Source organism: Esox lucius, chromosome 23, assembly GCF_011004845.1.
Source record: "Esox lucius isolate fEsoLuc1 chromosome 23, fEsoLuc1.pri, whole genome shotgun sequence".
Taxonomy (NCBI): domain Eukaryota; kingdom Metazoa; phylum Chordata; class Actinopteri; order Esociformes; family Esocidae; genus Esox; species Esox lucius.
In genome coordinates this window covers 13,586,554-13,605,057 of record NC_047591.1, presented here as the reverse complement: position 1 = coordinate 13,605,057, position 18,504 = coordinate 13,586,554, and the positions used below count along the sequence as shown (strand labels likewise).

At 45.5% G+C, this 18,504-nt stretch overlaps 1 protein-coding gene across 7 annotated transcripts in view; it reads left to right on the top strand.

Annotated features, from left to right (window-relative positions):
* Positions 1 to 15,980, top strand: part of magi2a (membrane associated guanylate kinase, WW and PDZ domain containing 2a) — a 200,797-nt gene extending 184,817 nt beyond the window's left edge. For 5 of the 7 annotated variants that reach the window (XM_034290052.1, XM_034290050.1, XM_010892581.3 and 2 more), the window contains 7 exons: positions 8 to 277; positions 786 to 971; positions 1,350 to 1,566; positions 6,390 to 6,642; positions 6,796 to 6,939; positions 9,318 to 9,456; positions 12,315 to 15,980. In XM_034290052.1, the coding sequence (XP_034145943.1) occupies positions 8 to 277; positions 786 to 971; positions 1,350 to 1,566; positions 6,390 to 6,642; positions 6,796 to 6,939; positions 9,318 to 9,456; positions 12,315 to 13,123 (2,018 nt within the window). In that variant the 3' untranslated portion in view covers positions 13,124 to 15,980. Of the gene's footprint in view, positions 1 to 7; positions 278 to 785; positions 972 to 1,349; positions 1,567 to 6,389; positions 6,643 to 6,795; positions 6,940 to 9,317; positions 9,457 to 9,802; positions 9,892 to 12,314 lie in introns of all 7 variants that reach the window. The other 2 variants (XM_020042949.3, XM_034290051.1) reach the window with 2 other exon arrangements.
* The last annotated feature ends 2,524 nt before the right edge of the window (positions 15,981 to 18,504 follow it).

The window sequence follows — 18,504 nt, the reverse complement described above, 5'->3', positions numbered from 1 at the left end:
CCTGCAGGAGAGGCCTGTCCAGAGAACGGCCGAAGCCCCTGCTCAGCATCCACCCAGCACAGCTCCCCACGCAGCGACTTCACCAACACTGCATATCCGGGCGACAACGCTGCCCCGCCCACCGCCGCCACGGGTACAGGTAGCACTACGGATGGGACGCCAGCTTCCGGTTTGCACCAGTCGCCCAGTGATGTCGTTATCCACCGCAAGGAGAGCGAAGGATTTGGATTCGTCATCATCAGCTCGCTCAACCGGCCCGAGACCGCAGCCGCCATCAGTGAGTGGTGTGTGTGCAGGCGTGGGTGTGTGTGCAGGCGTGTGTGTGTGTGCAGGCGTGTGTGTGTGTGTGCAGGCGTGTGTGTGTGCGCAGGCATGTGTGTGTGTGTGCATGTGGATTTTGGCACCTGTAGTTGTTCCAAGCAAAGGTAGTGAAACCATTTCAGAGGGAGAGCACGCTATATATAAACCGGAACACCACTATTTCCTAACCATGTTCTCTTCTTCTAACCATCCAACCATCTTAATTATACATACTCTCCTGACTATCAGTCCCTCGGATCTGAAGGTTTACACTGAGCCGCGACGCTTTTTAGTGCCCAGCCTACGCTTGCTGTTCAGAAAGCCGTCTGTCTTACGTAAGCCGTGGGCGAGAGAAAGATGGAGAGAGAGAGAGAGAGAGAAATAGAGTGAGAGATAGCAACCAGCCAGTGAGACTAGTTGTATCTCAGACCTATCGTTGACTTAACCGTATCTCCGCGTGCCATCCTCCTCCTCTCCCGTCGCAGGCGTTCCCCATAAGATAGGGCGCATCATCGACGGAAGCCCGGCGGACCGTTGTGGCAAGCTGAAGGTGGGCGACCGCATCCTAGCCGTGAACGGCCAGTCCATCATCAACATGCCCCACGCGGACATCGTCAAGCTCATCAAGGACGCCGGTCTGAGCGTCACCCTGCGGATCATACCACAGGAAGGTGAGCGAGAGGGGGGACAGGGGTCACTGGAATTTTGAAGTGTGTCCACGGAGCAGTGAGGGAACAAATGAGACCTGCTGTTAATTCTGCTTGTCCTCCTAAATGTGCCGTTTTCACTTTTTTACAATGAAGAATTGTTGTGTCTTCGGTAAGTCACTGTTTGTGAGGCAGTATGTAGTTTGGGAGAGACTCTTGAGGTTGTTTGTCGGCCGTCGTCTTCGTCTTATATTTTATGGGTGTCACTGGTTCTAATCACCTCCTGTAGGTCAAACAGACAAAGCAGAGTTTTGGAGTAGACCCAACATATATTATGCTAATGTAGCAATGTCTAGCATAGTATATTTCCGCTGTCCGTTCCACAATGTGTCTGTGTTTCAGAACTGAGCCCGTCAGCCCCTTGCTCAGAGAAGCAGAGCCCAGCAGTGACCCAACAGCACAGTCCCCAGACCCAGGCGAGCCCGACTGTGAGCCAACCTAGCCCAGCAGTCACCCAACCCAGCAGCTCTGCGGTCACCCAGCCCAGCCCCCTGACCAACCAGAGCCCCATCACACAGAACCAGACCCCACCAACCCAGATCTACACCCATGACAACAGGTAAGGGAAACAAACGGTTGCACCAATGCACACTGCTTAAAACACACACATTGATTCATGGCATGTCCTCCCTGTTTAAATACAGGCCCTTCAGGATATATACATTTATAATTTCCTCACATATTTATCATTGACTCAGGCGTGCAGCATTTTAAGAGCCCTATCATCCTATTTATTAGAACCTTAGAAGATGGTTGTAAATGCAGGTGCACAGCAGAATGTTATCTTCAGGGCTTAGTATTGTGCTGAATGTTAGAACCAATGTTCTGCTTGTCACAATTTTCTGTTACTACCAATCCATTGCTAGTCCCAATGTTCTGTTGGTCCCAGTGCTCTGTTGGTCCCAGTGATGTAGTAATCCCAATGCTATACTAGTCCCAGCTCTTTTATATAATAAAGTGGTATTTTTTTCACTTTAGTTTTTTTAGCAGTCTTTATATTCTTATAGCAGATATTATTATGCAGAGCAACTGAACGTGAGTGCTTTCATTTTAACATAGCTAGGTGACAACAACATATAAACTTATCAAGTACATTTCCCTTCAACAAACTATTTTTCTTTTAGCAAAGTTAGTGTAGGAAAATACCATTTTTTATTATACATTTTTTTTTGGTGTCTCTCCCCTGGGTGAAAGCAGTGTTCCTGACAGAATACAGATGAGCGTGAGTCATTCTCTTTCTCCCTGTGTCCTCAGTTTGTTGTATAACATCACTTAACTCTTATAGACTCCTGAATTATTAACCTAAATAGCTTCTTTATAGACCTGAATATTTAATCATGCACTAAAGGCAGGCCCAAAATTGACGGTGCCATTTGCCTTTCCCTCCTGCTGTAGACAATTCCAATATATGTTTGTAGTGCACTGTAAATACTGTATTTATGAATAAGATAGTTAATTAAGTTTCATATTATTAGAAAAAAAAATATACTACCAGAATAGGGTTGGATTATTAAATGTGTGGTCTTAATATTTGACCTAAAGTAAACCCAAGAGTAAATTACCCCAGAGTAATGTGAAGTGATGACCCAAGAGTGAAGTGATGACCCAAGAGTGAAGTGATGACCCAAGGGTAAAGTGATGACCCAAGAGTGAAGTGATGACCCAAGAGTGAAGTGATGACCCAAGAGTGAAGTGATGACCCAAGAGTGAAGTGATGACCCAAGGGTAAAGTGATGACCCAAGAGTAAAGTGATGACCCAAGAGTAAAGTGATGACCCAAGAGTAAAGTAAAGCGATGTCCCAAGAGTAAACTGATGACCTAAGAGTAAAGTAAAGTGATGACCCAAGAGTAAAGTGATGACCCAAGAGTTAAGTAAAGTGATGATCCAAGAGTGAAGTGATGATCCAAGAGTGAAGTAAAGTGATGACCCAAGAGTGAAGTGATGATCCAAGAGTGAAGTAAAGTGATGACTCAAAAGTAATGTGAAGACCCAAGTGTAAAGCAATGACCTAAGAGCCACGCAGACCCCCTCACCACCCCCCAGCGTACTGACAGGAGCACATACTGACATCTCCCACCTTTGTTTACAGTATTTCAGATTGTTGGTGTGTATGTGTATCTATATATACACTCACCTAAAGGATTATTAGGAACACCATACTAATACTGCCTTCAGAACTGCCTTAATTCTACGTGGCATTGATTCAACAAGGTGCTGAAAGCATTCTTTAGAAATGTTGGCCCATATTGATAGGATAGCATCTTGCAGTTGATGGAGATTTGTGGGATGCACATCCAGGGCACGAAGCTCCCGTTCCACCACATCCCAAAGATGCTCTATTGGGTTGAGATCTGGTGACTGTGGGGGCCATTTCAGTGCAGTGAACTCATTGTCATGTTCAAGAAACCAATTTGAAATGATTCGAGCTTTGTGACATGGTGCATTATCCTGCTGGAAGTAGCCATCAGAGGATGGGTACATGGTGGTCATAAAGGGATGGACATGGTCAGAAACAATGCTCAGGTAGGCCGTGGCATTTAAATGATGCCCAATTGGCACTAAGGGGCCTAAAGTGTGCCAAGAAAACATCCCCCACACCATTACACCACCAGCCTGCACAGTGGTAACAAGGCATGATGGATCCATGTTCTCATTCTGTTTACGCCAAATTCTGACTCTACCATCGGAATTTCTCAACAGAAATCGAGACTCATCAGACCAGGCAACATTCTTCCAGTCTTCAACTGTCCAATTTTGGTGAGCTCGTGCAAATTGTAGCCTCTTTTTCCTTTTTGTAGTGGAGATGAGTGGTACCCGGTGGGGTCTTCTGCTGTTGTAGCCCATCCGCCTCAAGGTTGTGCGTGTTGTGGCTTCACAAATGCTTTGCTGCATACCTCGGTTGTAACGAATGGTTATTTCAGTCAAAGTTGCTCTTCTATCAGCTTGAGTCAGTCGGCCCATTCTCCTCTGACCTCTAGCATCAATAAGGCATTTTCGCCCACAGGACTGCCACATACTGGATGTTTTTCCCTTTTCACACCATTCTTTGTAAACCCTAGAAATGGTTGTGCGTGAAAATCCCAGTAACTGAGCAGATTGTGAAATACTCAGACCGGCCGTCTGGCACCAACAACCATGCCACGCTCAAAATTGCTTAAATCACCTTTCTTTCCCATTCTGACATTCAGTTTGGTGTTCAGGAGATTGTCTTGACCAGGACCACACCCCTAAATGCATTGAAGCAATTGCCATGTGATTGGATGATTAGATAATTGCATTAATGAGAAATTGAACAGGTGTTCCTAATAATCCTTTAGGTGAGTGTATATATGTGTGTGTGTGTGTGTATATATATATACAGTGAGGATAATTTTTTTTATCCCCTGCTGATTTTGTACATTTGCCCACTGACAGAAAATTATCAGTCTATCATTTTTATGGTAGGCTTATTTGAACAGTGAGAGACAGAATAACAACAAAAACCCCTGAATAACGCATTTCAAAAATGTTATAAATTGATTTGCATTTTAATGAGTGAAATAAGTATTTGATCCCCTCTCAATCACAAAGATTTCTGGTTCCCAGGTGTCTTTTATACAGATAACGAGCTGAGATTAGGAGCACACTTAAAGGGAGTTCTCCTAATCTCAGCTTGTTACCTGTATAAAAGACACCTGTCCACAGAAGCAATCAATTAATCAGATTCCAAACTCTCCACCATTGCCAAGACCAAACAGCTGTCCAAGAATGTCAGGGACAAGATTGTAGATCTACACAAAGCTGGAATGGGCTACAAGACCATCGCCAAGCAGCTTGTTGAGAAGGTGACAACAGTTGGTGCGATTATTCACAAATGGAAGAAACTCAAAAGAACTGTCAATCTCCCTCGGTCTGGGGCTCCATGCGAGATCTCACCTCGTGGAGTTGCAATGATCATGAGAATGGTGAGGAATCAGCCCAGAACTACACGGGAGGATCTGGTCAATGATCTCAAGGCAGCTGGGACCATTGTCACCAAGAAAACAATTGGTAACACACTACGCCATGAAGGACTGAAATCCTGTAGCGCCCGCAAGGTCCCCCTGCTCAAGAAAGCACATGTACAGGCCCGTCTGAAGTTTGCCAATGAACATCTGAATGATTCAGAGGAGAACTGGGTGAAAATGTTATGGTCAGATGAGACCAAAATCTAGCTCTTTGGCATCAACTCAACTCGCCGTGTTTGGAAGAGGAGGAATGCTGCCTATGACCCCAAGAACACCATCCCCACCGTCAAACATGGAGGTGGAAACATTATGCTTTGGGGTTTTTTTCTGCTAAGGGGACAGGACAACCTCACTGCATCAAAGGAACGATGGACGGGGCCATGTACTGTCAAATCTGGGATGAGAACCTCCTTCTCTCAGCCAGGGCATTGAAAATGGGTCTTGGATGGGTATTCCAGCATGACAATTACCCAAAACAAATGGCCAAGGCAACAAAGGCGTGGCTCAAGAAGAAGCACATTAAGATCCTGGAGTGGCCTAGCCAGTATCCAGACCTTAATCCCATAGAAAATATGTGGAGGGAGCTGAAGGTTCGAATTGCCAAATTTCAGCCTCGAAACCTTAATGACTTGGAGAAGATCTGCAAAGAGGAGTGGGACAAAATTCCTCCTGAGATGTGTGCAAACCTAGTGGCCAACTACAAGAAACATCTGACCTCTTTGATTGCCAACAAGGGTTTTGACACAAAGTACTAAGTAATGTTTTGCAGAGGGGTCGAATACTTATTTTACTCCAACTGCAAAAGGCTAATCAATTCATAAAATTTTTGACTTGCGTTTTTCTGGATTATTTTGTTATTCTGTCTCTCACTGTTCAAATAAACCTACCATTAAAAGTATAGACTGGTCATTTGTTTGTCAGTACAAAATCAGCAGGGGATCAAATTATTTTTTCCCTCACTGTATATATATGTATGTAGGTCTCTAACATCCACCAGCTCTGTGATGTTGTCATGGAGGAGTGGAAGAGGAATCCAGTGAATCCTGTGAAGCTCTGGTGCAGTCCATGCCCCAGAGGGTTAGGGCAGTGCTGGAAAATAATGGTGGCCACACAAAATATTGACACTTTGGGCCCAATTTGGACATTTTCACTTAGGGGTGTACTCACTTTTGTTGGCAGTGGTTTAGACATTAATGGCTGGGTGTGGAGTTATTTTGAGGGGACAACAAATGTAAACTGTTATACAAGCTGTACACTCACAATTTTACATTGTAGCAAAGTGTCATTTCTTCAGTGTTGTCACATGAAAAGATATAATCACATTTTTACAAAAATGTGAGGGGTGCTTTGCTTTTTTTTCTCCTCTATTTTCTTTAACTTGATTGGTTGGTTAGTTACAGGTCGGAGGTGAAAGCAAGGCAGGACGTGAAACCAGATATCCGACAGCCTCCATTCACAGACTACAGACAGCCCCCGTTGGACTACAGACACCCTCCAGTGGCTGACTACCGCCAGCCTCCCACACTGGACTACCGGCATCCTCCTCTGATGGACTACAGACAGCTGTCCACTGACCCCAGGCATTTTCCCATGCCCGTTCCCCACGACTACAGGCCGATCCAACCGCAGATTCCACAGATCTACCAGGTCATGTCATTTACTTATTGATACCCTGTTGACATAGAATTATCTATATACAATTAACCAAGTTACCCAGGCTATAATTAAACACTATACTATTAGCTTCCCCTCTGCCCTTTTCACCCCCTGTTGTCTGAATGTGTTGTGTTCCCCCTCCAGGACTTTGACTTCTTTACGGTTGAGCTGGAGAAGAGTATGAAGGGCTTTGGTTTCAGTATCCGTGGAGGGAGGGAGTACAAGATGGACCTGTTTGTGCTGCGCTTGGCAGAGGACGGGCCTGCCATCCGCAATGGGAGAATGAGGGTAGGCTGATGTACTGTAGTATCTAGAGCCAAACTGACCCACCAACCCGTACGTACTGACAGGAGCACCTCTCCCAGCTTTGGTTTACTGGGATATTAATAATAATCATTTGCTTTTTTTTCGTCTGATGAGTATCTTGGCAGCGATTTGACGTCTTGAGCCCTGCAAGAAAAATAATCAGCTTGTGCTAAAAGTCTGAGAGGTCGCTCAGGTTGTGTGTGAAGCATTTTTTTTTTTTATGTTTTCACACCTGCTGAGTTTATTGGCAGCAGAAACACTTCTCTCATCAATAATAAATTAGGTGCTCTCAACATTTAAATGAAGAATTCAAGGGTGGCTGCTTTCACCATGTTTTTGGTTTCGTAACATCCTCTCGAGAGTTAGAGGGGAAGTACTATCTGCCGGTCACCATCTGTTGAATAAAAAAAAAAAAAAAAAAAAAGTATATCTTTCCAAATTAAAGTTCACATGTAGTACTCTTTCTAGAACGATGCTGAGCATGCAAAGCTTTTAGTCCACCCCTGCCTCCCTAGTAGGAGTTACTCTCTGAACAGCCGCCTCTAGTTTTCCTCCATCTCCCGATACATCTTGATCATCCCTCAGCTGTCACAGTTTTCTGTCTGTCCAGCGTCCCTAGTTGTCCCCAGTGTGGGCCGCCAGCAACACCGCTGTACATTCCTTGGCTGTAACGAACCTGTCTCAAATAATGTGGGTAAAAATGCCCCGCGGGGATGTCGCCCTCACTGCACCAGAATGACGTTGTCCAAAGCCATCCGACTGGGGATGATGGGTAGCTGGTGGTCCGGTGCTTTCTCTGCGATTCATCCCTTCAGTAATCACAGATTTAAGGCCCACTCATCTCTGCAGTCTGCCGCACAAAGGCTCAGTGTGAACTTGGTACCCGCGGGAGATGAATGGGGACTGAAAGATAGGCCGATTGTTGGAATTACCTGGGCTTAGTCGGCTTCTTCTAAAGTATACTGCTTTTCCACAGTTGCTGAATAGCGCCCGGGCTCTGGTAAAACGTAGGGCGACCACTAATGGAGACACCGGCAGGGGAGCCGGTTGGCTTGGTATTAATTTCTGTCATCTACACCAAATCACTTCCCCTCCATTTAATCTCAGGTTGGCTGCAGTCATTCAGTTAAACTGTCTGTCAGCAGGTATAGATGGACATGCGACTAGACCTGCTGTCCAGCTCCACTCAGTTACCCTAAAGACCCTTAATGATCCCTTCCTCGCTCCAGAGCTGTACAGATTCTCCCGCCTGTCACATTACGTCCATTAGTTACAGTAAATGGTTTGACACGTTTACCGTTGCTGCATGTGGTTTCGTACACTATCTGTCAATAGGGCACTTGTCTCATTCCCAAGTGACGGGACCATGTTAGTGTGGTCCTCTAGGGTACAACGTCTTTATATGGACCTCTGCCCTTGATCTGGTAGTCACACAGGGGTCAGAACGTCCCCTGTAGTGCTTAAAGCCTGGAGGCTTTACACTTAGTCAAATGACTGGACTACTACCATGTCTTCAGTTATTTTCTTCAGATCAGGATCATATTCATCAGGAAAACGTTTCGGGATCGTGAAACAGGAGCAAGCATCACTTCTATGTTAACATCCTCTCTTCCGGTGTTTGTCTGTTTTCTTCTGTTTGGTACGTTATGAACACAGCCCTGCTCTGCAGTACATTCGTGGCATTGGTATTCAGGAGGGGTGTTCTCTTTAGTCCCCCCCTGCAGGGACGAGTCTCTCTGCTGTAATTCAATATATATTACATGAAAACGGGCTGCAGGAATTAATGACAACTGACACCACATTCATGACCACGAATACTGATTAGCGCTAAACACTCCTTTCAGCACCACTTTGAATGATAGATCCATATTGATCCTAATAAATTGTCATCCACCATAAATGACTCTTATTTATCCAGTGTCTCAATGTGTAGTGTGTGTACACATCTCAGATGCCTGCCAAAAAAAATAATTGCCTCGATCGTTGTGGCGTTGAAGGAGCATTCTTCCATAATTTGCTAATCTGTTTAGGAGATTGGTGTGAACTTGTCACACAATTTAATGTGTGTTTACATAACACGAGGACGTGGCGCTCTGTGAGTTGGTAATTTACAGGTTATTGTCATGGTAGCATAGACTATGAAGACACGCTATCACGGCATCAGCTAATGTTGAACCAAATAAACAATAAATATACATTTGCAGGCGGACACATGCCCACGAACACTAAAAACGGAAACACGCTCTTTCTTCGATGAGACACTCTTTCACGGGCAGAAACGCAATGCTATCACTCCCCCCTCTCCTCCCACTCCTTCCCCCCGTCTTCTCTCACACAGTCGTCTCGCTCCTCCTTCACAGGTGGGGGATCAGATCATTGAGATCAACGGGGAGACCACCAGGGACATGACCCACGCCCGGGCCATTGAGCTCATCAAGTCTGGAGGCCGGCGGGTTCGTCTGCTCCTGAAGAGAGGCACAGGGCAGGTCCCGGAGTACGGTGGGTGTCCTTTGTATCCCCCTCCACTTTACCCCTCGGGACCTCCAGGACAAGGTTCACTCGGAATCAGGACACCTCTCTAGTGACCCCTGAAGACCACTTTTCTACAAACCTATAACATCACTCTGCAACATTCACTGTTTAACTTAAAAGCTACTTCTGTAACTCTGGCATGCCTTTCTATTAATGTAGTTATTTATAAACACTTAACCTGGATGTTTTTCTCTGTACTCAACACTGCTCAATTGGTGGTGACACTTCTTCTTGACTAACAGTAACCACTTCATTTCAATGTCTCTGGTTTAACCCTAATGACTGGTATAGATTGTTACTCCCCTTTCCTTAGGAATGGTACCTTCCAGTCTCTCCATGTGCATGAAAAGTGACAAACATGGCTCCCCCTATTTCTTCCTAATGGGCCACTCTAAAGAAACGGTTTGTGAAGACCTGCATGTTCTAGTCTAATTGTACTTGGTGGCACGGTTTGTGGTGATGTATGATATGGCGTTGTATGGTATGGCATTTTATGGTGTGCTGTTGTATGGTGTTTGGTGTGTTGTCTTGCTGTATGGTGTGCTATTGTATGGTGTGTTGTGGTGTTTTATGGTGCTGTGTTTTATGGTGTAGTGTTGTGTTGTGTGGTCTGGTGTTGTATGGCGCGTGGGTGTTGTGGTGCGTTGTTGTATATTGTGTGGTCTGGTGTTGTACGGTGTGATTTGGTGTTGTGTGGTCTGATGTGTTCTTAGGTATGGGAGTTTTAGGGTGTGGTCTATCATATTACAGATGTGAAATACACAAACCCCACTTGTACTCTGCATAGGGCAACTCTGCATAGTACGTACAGCACACACACTAAACACATGTGGCACATTCAGTAAGATTGATAGACCAACTATTACTAAACAGGCCCCACACACTGACAGGCGTAATCATAAGACATCAGTCTGTAACATCAGCAGAATCAAGTCCCAAAGACCACTGCTGAGGCTTGGAACAGACATTCACCTCTGCTGCACCTCTGGGACTAACAGCACCCCTCATTAATGAACCTAATGTCAGACTCTCCTGTGGTCTGTGTGCATCAACGCCCCACTTCAGACTGAAGTAAGACTTCCTGTGCCAGACCAGCTAGCCAGAGCCTCCACTGTGAAATACAGTCACCAACATTAGGTTGTGTCAGGAGCCCTGGAGGCTTTACACAAAGGAAATAGTATTGTCTGTCTTTATCTCTGCTGCTAGAATCCCTCTCCCGGTCAGGTTCTCTCTCCCCTGTCGTTTATGAGAAAGATTTAAATCAGGTTCTCTCTTCCTTCACTCCCTCTATTGTAAAGGGTTGTTCTTACCTGCCCCGGGGGATGTAAAGCGGTGACATACGCGTCACATGATCTCCGTGGTCCACCAGTAGCAATGTATGTCGGCATGGGTTCCAGTACGACCCGCGGACTTCCCCCTGCTTTCCCTGACTTAAACTGCTGGACTGTCGCTTAAATATGAAGCTAGATAAATGGAGTGCTCCGTGAGCCTATAAAACGGTCATCCAGAGGACACCACGTTAAACCACCGCCGTCACATGCCATGTCAGCCAGCGCGGGCAGAGCGGTTCCATAAAAGTGGAATAGACCTTTGGGTCATGGATGTGGTGGGTCGTGGGGGTTTATGTATGGGTGTTTTACAGGCCTGGGTTTATCTGCGTACTGGGAGGATGGAGTTGTAACTGTTTGATGGGCTGCTTTTAAATATTTCGCATATTAAGTGTTCAAAGGCAGCACCGCATTCAAACGAAATTCAACAGTCGTGAAAACAGCTTAATCATGAAAGAAGTCAAATGAAGCAGCGTGCCACATTTACCGAGAGAGAGAGAGAGAGAGAGAATGCTTTGTTTTTTGTGGGCATCAGTGTACCATACTGAGTATAGAGTATGTAGGTTATTTTAAGGTCGGCTTTAGTCAACTAGCTGGCCAGCGGAATCCTGACAAGGAACAGGACGGTATCCAAGGTGACAGCAGGCCTTAGCTCAGCATGTGACCATTCACAGGTCCGTAACCTTGTACACACTCTCTCCTACCGTCCCAGTGGGTCACAGGACGCCGCGGGGGACGGGACTTCACATCAGCACGCCGACCGGTGGCTGATGGGTGTAGAGGAGTGAGCCGGTGGGAAATTGCCAGGGTTCCTGAGCACGACAGGCAACTACACCGACTGTGAGCCTGCCCAGTGACTTCCTCCCAAGATCTGACCTCCCTGTCTGGTTCGGGAGGCCCTCTAGACTGTAATGAGGCCTCGCGGTGCGGGTCTTGCCTGTCCCCTGATTCCCCTGCTAGCGAGACCATTGAAGCTAGTCTTTCTCTCTTTCTCTCTCTATCTCCCTTCTGTGAATTGGCCTCCCTGGTCTCGTCCTCCCTATCTGACTGTTGCTAATGACTGGTAACCCAGGCACTGCCGGCTCAATGGGGCGGAGAGGAGCTAACAGGCCTTGGGAGCTGGTGACGCCTCTCAGGAGACAGTAGAGCCCTGAGTGTAGCCACTACCGTGGTTATGGAGCCCAGAGCAGTGAGAACCCTAGTGAGAAGTCTCAGCTCACACTGGGCCGAAAAATCACCTTATTCAGCACATCATCCATCCCACCACACCGAATGTAGAAGCTGGATTTGTGGCTCGTTGTGTGTTGCTTGGTTGAATCCATCGATCAATAGATCCTGCGTGTCTCTCGGAATCCAAACTTCCACTTAAATTGACATTTCACTCTGTCTCCTATTGACATCCTGAATGAATGAGTGGAAGTTGAGATTCTCCTCAGAATGACTGTGGTTCAGACACCCGTGTCTACCATGTCTGACTGTGTGTTTGTGCCCCAGCAGACAGCCCCTCCACCTGGGATGCTCGCCCTTCAGCCTCCCCAAGTCTGTCGGAAGTAGCCCTGCTGCCGGACCCTGTGACCACGCCATCGCCCTCATCTCATCTGACCCCGCCCCAGCAGCCCCCTGGCCCCAATTCGGCTCACCTGCCACCACCGGAGGTCCCGCGAGAGGTGGCGGCGCGCGAGAGCAGAAGGGCGGAGCGCTCAAACAGTCCCCGGAAGGCCCCGGCCGAGCCCCGTCATACGGACCAGACCAGCCAGGGCAGGGACCGGGACCGAACCAGTGTGAGTGGCAGCAGGAAGGCGAAGCAGAAAGAGGGTGGCAGGTCCACCCGCAACCAGAGTGGCCCCAAAGAAGTTGGCCCAGTGGGGAGGGACGGACAGCCCCCCGCAGGAGGGGACCCCAAACACTCCAAAAGCTTACCCAGGGGGAGGTCTAAGGAGAGGAAAGCCGGGGGGAGCAGCAGCAGCGCTTCCCACGGGAAGAGAGAGCCCGCCCAGTCACCGACGAAAGGCTCCTCACACACAAACTCTAACGGGAACAGCGCTGCTGGTACTCAGAGTGGCTGCAGCAGTCACCCAGACGCTGGCGTCGGGCAGCTGGGGGAGCCGGCGCCGGAGAAGCCCAGGACGAGAGAGGCAGAGAGGGGCCCAGGAGAGATCCGGACCGGACGCCCCAGCAAGAGCAACGGCAGCGGGAGTTCAGTGGTGGGCAGGAAGCCGACCATGTCCCCCGGGCCCTGGAAGATCCCCGGCTCGGATAAGCTGCCCAGCACCCTGCGCTCTGGCACGTCCACCATGAGCAGATAACACATAGGAGTACACCCACCACCACCACCACCCAGAATGGGCTGGGCTAGGCCACACCAACCTGGGCTAGCCCCTCCAATGGCTCCCCCTCTACACCATGCCTCCCCCAAACCCAGTCCAAGACCTCCAGATGCAAAGTGGGGTTTCTCCATGCGTTTTTAGAGGACCATTTTTATTTATATTATACTCTAAATTATTTTGAGAGAGATTTTACACCCACCACCTTAAGAACTGGACAGCATTCAACGTCCAAAAAACAAGAAGAAACCATGCAGAAGGAGTGTGCTGCTGCGTTACAGGATCTTCTAGTGTCATGGGGTCCAAATACAGGAATATATATGGAAGTGCTGAAATCACCACAACACTCTGGTTGACGACCTAAATGGAACCTCTAACGGTTGAAAAACTTTGATAGGTTGACTGTGACACTGCAGTGCTTTTATACAATGGAGTCTATTTTATGAAAAGGAATGTTGAAGAGGGTTTGCCTGTTTTTGTGTATTTTGAAAAGGGAGAATGAAAATGAAGAACTAGTAAGAGTCGCATTAATGGAACTTTGCCTTAAGAGACTGAAGAAACTCAAATAATCTATAAAGTGATATAGAAATAGATATGAGTTTGAATATGTGTACATATGATTATCTGTGTAGTCGGGCCAATGGTAGTTCTGAGACACTACATACACAGGAAGAGCAAAGGAATACAACACTCTTATAACGCCACGGTCCAGCTTGAGATATTGCATTTCTGGTCTGTGTGGACCAGTAGACAAGACTTGAGCGGACTTGTGCTTGAATCACCAACGATCAGTGGTCGGGGTCACGAGATCCATTTTCCCCGGACTGTTCTTCATGGACGAAAACTACTTGCGGATGGTTTGCCTGGTGGACACTGTGGAGAGAGTGAAGGCTCATGGGATATGGGGGCAGAGTGCCTTACGATCAGGGACCGACAGACACAGAGGTCTGATATGGACTTAAAGAACCTAGAACAGTCTAATGACTGATGTGGTTCCATCAAGGCTGCTACCATACAGAGTCAATATCAAAGGCCCAATATCAATTTACAGCTTTGCTACGACGGACAGTCATCTTTTTATATCTCTGATTGTTGAAATTAGTCGGCTATATTCACAGGCTCCAGTATTTATTTGGTCAGAAAATGTTTGCAAGTAGGGCCTTTCCTTACAGATTGAAGTTAGTTCCGCAGTTATGTCATTGCGACGTCCAATATAAAAATGTGTAGGCAGAACATCTCCAACGGATGGTGTAATCAAGTTGTAGCTACACCAAATAGTGTGTTTGGGTGAAAACATGGTATATATGGTCTGTTAAAACAGGAAATTAATTGTGTTACTGGTGGGGATTGGAGAGAGAGAGAGAAGCGTCGCCATTTGTCTCATGCTCATTCATCGCTTAGATGTGTTTAATAGTCTGTGACTTCACTTAATTTTCAATTTGCATAAAACATCTGAAACACTTATGTCCCAAAGACGCATATGCATGCATTACAACTGACAACTCTGCCTCCATATTCATATCAACATTTGTTTCGGCTCTGTCACTAAGACGCGATGCTCTCTTCACAACCAGAGACATTCATTTATACACATCTCAATTAACAATTATAATCTCTTGACAGTAGAGGCTCCGTCAGATTTCCTGTCTGCTCTCCACTGTTGACAATGTGCGCGCACACGCACACACGCACACACACACGTCCCTCTGCGCCACCTTGTCATCCAATGATAAAGGCCATGGCTAATTCCTCTGTCGTTGTCTGATTACTATTGTACATGTAGACACGGAGAGACGACAATCTTTACTGTCATCACTGGTCACCGGAATCATTACCAGACTCTTTCTAAGTCAACGAGGAGCAATCTTTATGTGACCATTAGTTTCTGCAGGCATAAATTGTTTTAAGCAGTGCTTTTTTCTGTGCCAAGCTAATAGTGTTACACAGAGAATTGTGTTGGCAATACAAAAGCTGCCATCGTCTGGGGTGAACTAAATGCATACAGTCTTTCAGAATTGGACCGTTATGAGTGTGGTTTAGTAATGCTCTGAGACTAACTCTAATAACCGGGGGAAAAAATATTAATGATTTTCATGTATTATTTTTTTAAGCACATAGTGGATCAGAGAACCGGGATATATCGTGTGATGTGGGACTGAGTCTGAGTGGACAGGGATCTGTCTCTCAGCCCCTGTCTGGCTCCGTCTGAATCCTTTAAGAATGCATTCTTCCTTCCTTTAAGTAGTCACTGTTCTAATGGCACGTAAGACTAGTGGTTACTTCCAGGTAAGGATGAATTTTGAGTCTTTAAAAAAGTGCTACTGGACAGCCCTGGCTTCATATTATTGCACTTTTGTTTTACCACTAAGTCTATCGTGACGCCCGGGTAGCATAGACTGACACAGGGGAGTATTTCCCTCCTTCAGCCCCCCACTGCACAGTCCACCGCTTTTGCTCATCTGAGCTGTTCCCCATTGAGCCAACTGTAAGTACTTTTTCTGTGGGTATTGATAAAAAAAAATGTTTTAAAAGATATCAAAAACAGTGAGTGTGTTGAAGACCGACGGTACATACAGTACATGACCCCTGACCCCAAAGCAGCTGGGTATCACTGTGTAGTGTTATTATTAGCTGTGTTATTGACCTTGTACAGCTGTATCACTATTATAAATATGACTCAATGTATTATTATGGATAGTCACAAAGACTAAGTGAGCAACCTATTTTTATGAAATGCAACACTATGGATATATGACCTTTTACAGAAATCTTGTTTACTGTATGATCTTCTGAAATGCTGTCAAATAAAATCTTGACACGGTGTAAAGTGTTCAATTGAGATATAAGCAGTCTTCTGTTAACTTGATTGCGTCGATGGCCTCACAGAAGAATAGGGCAAAGTTGTCCCTAGATACTGATCCGGAGTTTTCCATTTTCCACAGCGATGATAAGTCACCGAATGGTGGAGGGGAACTTAATCTTGGATATTTACCTCGGAGAAATGTCACACTGGAGCCCTTAAGGCAGGTGAACAGTTTTTGTTTCTCTTGATGTTTCACCTTGTGACCACATGAGGGCAGTGCTATGTAAGGAAAATCACCAATCACTGATCTCAAAATGACAATTGCACTTTCTTGTTGTTTCCACCAGAGAGCATTGTGGACTTATTTTAGGTATTCTGCATGGTTTCACAAGATTTTATTTTAAATAAAAACATACAAATTTAACTTGTTACAAATATTGTTCTTATGAATTAATGTTTAATACTATCTCGAAGGTATTCAAATTCAATTCTGATAGATAGAACTTTATTAATCCCCGGAGGGAAATTTCAGTGTAGCAGCAGCAGCTTAGCACAATATAAAATACACTAAAATAAGCACAGTAGTAATAATATAAAAATGTAAAAATAAACAATTTAAAAGATTGCCAATGTACATGTAATTTAGTTAAATGCATCAGCTTGTGTCGTCCCCACAGGCAGTATTGTACAATTATAAGTGTCAGTGATATATTTCTCATGATGGTATAGTAATGCTCTTACCTGTTGTAAGGATGCGCTAGTCTTGAATAGAATACAGCCTTTAAATCATAGCTTCGTGTTAATCAGCCAGGTAAATAACATGCCTTAGTCAAGCAAGCTCCACGAAGGCGAGCCACAGTTCAGGAACCCAGATGTGGAGATTTCTGGCTAAATCGGGCTACTTGCTGTGTGCGGATTTGTTGTATAATTGGGTCCTCGGGTGATAGAGCAGTGTATGATCAGCAGTGGATGACATATAATCTGGCAACTCTGACCCCAGTGGTAGAACACAGTGAACTGAATGCACCTGAAAGCACATAGAGACAACATATTATTCAAAATATATTTTTTCATCGTCCATCAACCCTAATCTCTGCGTGTCGTCAGGATATGCCGTTGTACTATATTTGGTAACGGAAACTTTAGTTCATAAGATACAGTAGTACTTCGCCCAGCTGAACTACCTACGTTGGCTATAACCGCCTAATGTTTATGGTAGTAACTGTAGCTACATTAAACCTTCACAAGTGAAACGTTTTACAAATGTATGATTCGTTTTTGTATTTAATGTATCTACCAGATTACGAGAGACACCAATGTGCTCTAATCCCTTCGATGAGTGCAGGCTGACTAGGACTCTTGACAGTGTTTACAAATTTAAAGGCGGGGATGGTGCCATCCTTGTTTTCGAAGTGTGGGCAATTCCAGAAGACCAATTAGAGGATAATGTATTCAAGCAAATGTATGTACATATTTCAAATGCTAATAAAAGAAACTGATCTATGGCCATAACTTTTCCCCCCAGTGCCCGTCAGCATTGAAACATGTCAGACCAGCTGTGGATTTGGTGGTCCATGGTGAGTTATGTTATGGTCCATATTTTGTTACTGTAAAAAAAAGGGGGGGGGGGTAATTTGTCATATGGCTGGTTCCGGTGGTTCACGTGCCACGCTGAGTTATAATTGGCTTTACATTCTGATTGTTGCGCGTGTGTTCATATTGCCCATAGGATGGCAGATAGCATTCACCCAACGACTACTAGTAGTCCATGCCCTTGTGTTTTAGATATTTTCCAATAGCTACTTCTGAGGTTTTCCAACTAGGGCCTTGCTATCATTTCAAAATTGAGCTTGTGTTACTAAGGCGTATCGATGCACATTTACCTTAACACTTGTTTATGTTGGTGGTTGCTGAAAAGACTCCTTTTATCCCTCTCTTGGTTTTATGAAAGAAAGTAATGTGCTTTTGATTAGGTTTTTGTGGTCCACTCCTCTTCATTACAAAGAAATCTATTATCTGCAGATATGTCATGACGCAGAATGAACATAGACAACTGTCAGCATTAGCTCCTATGGTTGCAACCACCTGTAAGTCACCTAGGTTGAAATATTCTCCATGAGGTTTTTGTATGTATGGGGCTAGTGCATCAGATTGGCCGATCGCCTGATAACACAAAGCATAGGGTGAGTCACCGCAAGGGAGAAACTCCTTTCCCCCGGAAACAGACTATTAGCTGTGACGGAGGACCTACACAGAACACCCATTGAGATAAGATGTAAGTATGTTGCGCGACGTTTGATGTTATGGACAATACAGCATGGTGAACTTGGCAGGACGTCTGTTTGTTATTAGGATACATAGGTTACTGCATTGTCACTCAGTAAACTGGGACCTCACCACCAGTCATGGAATAAATCGCTCCACCAACATGTCACTCACTTTCACAGAGCTGTGTTATTGGCCACTAAGTAATCGCTAGCACGTTGCCGCGCTGCTGTTCATATTCAAATACTTCCAATTGAATTCTGATGTGTGTTAAACTTCTGCAGAGAGAAAGGTG